We start from the raw sequence: 3,225 nt of genomic DNA on the forward strand, positions 1-3,225 counted from the left end.
AATGCACTAATCCCCTAATATAATTAGCGAGAAATAAGAAAATAATTGTTCATCTGGATAATAATTAACAGATGTGTAGCCTATTTTATCCTAAGTGTAAAGGTGAGTCTGTATTCTGCAAAAAGTCTGAAGGTAATCTACCGTCTTTTTGGAATCTTTATAGTTTTATGTTTAATGGTCCAACAATATAAACTCTGCCATGAGGGGTGGGAACAATAACTAAATTTGTATTTGGTGTAAATGTTTTCAGTAAAGCACTGACTTGACTCCTGCAGAGAAGCTGGCCACAGGGAAGAAGAGGCCGTCAGAGTTGAAGTTCTCGAACATGCCTTGAACCGGCTGGCCGTTGATCCTGAAGGAGATGCTGGGCACGCTGAGGTCCAGGCAGCAGCTCACCACGTCCTCGGCACTCAGGAGGTGCTGATTGGGTGAGCTGACAGTCCGTGCAATGCAGCCTGCACATTGAACACAGGTTCACTTTGAGTATGCAACATGTGAGCATCGGAATAATAAATGTCCCATTTCAAACCTTCTTTATGGACATCTGTTTGAAAGTCATCTCATGTAAGACCTTTAAACACGGCATCAATAATTTGATCGTTAGCGCTGGGCTAAGAGTAAGCTCAGACCCTTTTTCATGCACACATTAAGAATAACCCAGGGTTAAAATAAGCCCAGGGCTATACGGTTTACGTTACTGAGTTAAATCTGCATTTAACTGGAGAAATTCCACCGTATACTTATATATATGCTATTATATATTATATATATATATATATACTATATACTAATCTTTCAGCCACTTGTTTAGTCGATTTTGAGAAAAATCTGCAAAAACAATACACCATAAGTGTGGCATAAAATGTGTTTGTGTGAATAATTAACAACAGACTATATGCAGTGAATGCTTTTTCTTGGTATGTAGTTTTATTATTAGCTTTTCCTAAGCTTTTCAGAAAAGATGTCCCCTAGCCAAACCTATTTGTGTTTACCGTCATCTCTTTCAATACAAACACACACACACACAAACACACACAGACCCCACCTGACCAGAGATGGAGACCATCAAAGCCATAGGAGTAAAGGTCATCGCCCACCCCGTTGCCCCCCCACCCCTCGCCCCCGCTGGGGTAGGGAGCGTAGCCGCTGGTGTTGGCCCAGCCCACTCTGAGGTGAGAAGCCTCCGCTGTGACGAACGGCAGCGCCTGATCCACGATCAACTCGTAGTACCACTTCCTGTACTGAGCGGAGCCGTCACTGACACCCAGGAAGATGTTGGGACGCATGCTGTAGTGAGAATGAAGCAGATGAGAGACTGTCAATGATCTGACTGAAAATTACCTAAGGGTTTGTCGTTGTTCGTTATTTTTGTAGCGTTTTTTTTCATCATAACCTTTTATTCATTAATATTATCAGAATCAAAATCAGAGTACTCTAATTATCCTGTAGGGAATTGGGATCCATGACAGTTGCTAATACAATGAAACATAAAGAACATTTTATATAAATATGTATATAAAGATAAGCAGTGGAAGTAAGATGTGCAATAAAAAGATGCTAAATAAAACAAATATATTTATATAAAACGTGAGAAATAAAATGTTTAATACAAAATAGAATTATTGTTTTTAATTAAAAATAATAAGTTAAAGATCAGGTTTAAGATAATAGGATTTGTTGTAATAATCTAGTTTTTAGTGTGTGTGTGTGTGTGTGTGTGTGTGTGTGTGTGTGTGTGTGTGTGTGTATACCTGCTTACGTGGTTGATCAGGCATGTCTGCAGCAGCAGGTCTCTCCCTGGCAGCAGGTTGTCACAGATCAGGTGCTGGTTGGAGCGCACTGCCACGCCGTGACACACACACAGAGAACACAACACATCCAGAACCTGGACGGTACACATAAGCCAGATATGTCAGTGTTTAAAAATACCTTACTGTTACAATACCAACACACATACACATACAGCACAAACAGAGATTGACGTGAAGGATTCTTGATGGATTTGAGTGATTTAGCTCTATTCTTTTGTCTTGAGAAATGTCTGTTGTTATCTGGCCCCGAGTGCTTTTCAGGAAATTAACACAATATTTTCTATTTGACAGAGTTAAGAAACATGACTAAATAGCTGCTTCTGGCTGCTCTGTTCTTCCAGCTCTGTGTCCTCTCTGCCTCAGGGTCAGCCCACAGACTGCTGGGAGCGTTTTCACACCACACATGGCTATCCATGGGAACTTGTAAAAATAAACTGCACATGTCTATGTACACCAATGCGGATAGAGAAGGTGTCTGTACCTTGTAGTTACGCCCATGCTTGTCCAGCAGAGATATAATGGATTTGATGTGTCCCTCTTTGATTATGTTCAGTGCCTCAGGACTCTCCACCAGCACACAGTGAAGCACCTCTAGTATACCTAGAAGTACAAAATATGTAGAGTAAGAACGACTGCATTTGTACAGAAAGCATTTACAAATAGGGTCCATATTCACAAATCATCCTTAGAAATTTTGACTGGTCAAGACTCTTATATTCTATGAGTAAGTCACAAAGAGCTTTAGTGACTCACAACCAGTCAGCTGTGTGTCTCAGTGTTGGAATGTTGCAATATTATATTGACAATGGACTTTTAAAAGCAAGTTTTTTAAGGAGAAAGAGTAGGTAAGTATCCAATCAGTCTGCAGAACTATACAATCTCAACTCATCAAAAAAAGATTGGCTTTCTGCCCCTATAACATATTCACAAAAATTACCAGAGGTCTTTCACCTGCAACATTATCACTTTTTCCATAGAGATATGCTGACCTACCAGAAGAGGCCTCCAGTCTCTCCAGTCTGCTGATGAGCCAGTCCAAAGAGCCAGAGAACTGAGCACAGTTCTTCCTGTTCCCTCGGATCAGTGCGGCTGAGGAGACAGGAGAGGATGATGGTAACCCACAGTACTACAGACACTTCTCTCTATTCCTATGTCTTAGTTCATCTCCGTCCCCTCATTAAAACATTATTGATTTTTAACCTAATCTTTCCACTTAGACAACTTCTTATTCATTTAAGTTATATCACTATCAACACCAGAATACTTAAATGTTCCTGTAGGGAATTCAGTTTCATGACAGTTGCTCCTTTTAAGAATGAAATTAAATAATAAAATATAAAGTAGAATTCAAACAAACCTTAACGAAACCTAAAGAAAGTTAAAGAAATTAAGTTAGTTAAACAAACATGAGAGG

General features: G+C 39.8%; 1 protein-coding gene across 1 annotated transcript; it reads right to left on the minus strand.

Moving 5' to 3' along the window:
* Positions 1-246: 246 nt before the first annotated feature.
* Positions 247-3,179, minus strand: LOC104948576 (ryanodine receptor 2-like; the record flags this gene model as incomplete). Its single annotated transcript, XM_010774778.1, has 6 exons — positions 247-455; positions 1,046-1,287; positions 1,752-1,885; positions 2,293-2,411; positions 2,805-2,937; positions 3,169-3,179. Coding segments are annotated over 6 exons (848 nt in total), but the record flags the coding sequence as incomplete, so codon positions are not given.
* Between the last annotated feature and the right edge of the window lie 46 nt (positions 3,180-3,225).

Source organism: Notothenia coriiceps, unplaced genomic scaffold (assembly GCF_000735185.1).
Source record: "Notothenia coriiceps isolate Sejong01 unplaced genomic scaffold, NC01 NC01_scaffold00014619, whole genome shotgun sequence".
Taxonomy (NCBI): domain Eukaryota; kingdom Metazoa; phylum Chordata; class Actinopteri; order Perciformes; family Nototheniidae; genus Notothenia; species Notothenia coriiceps.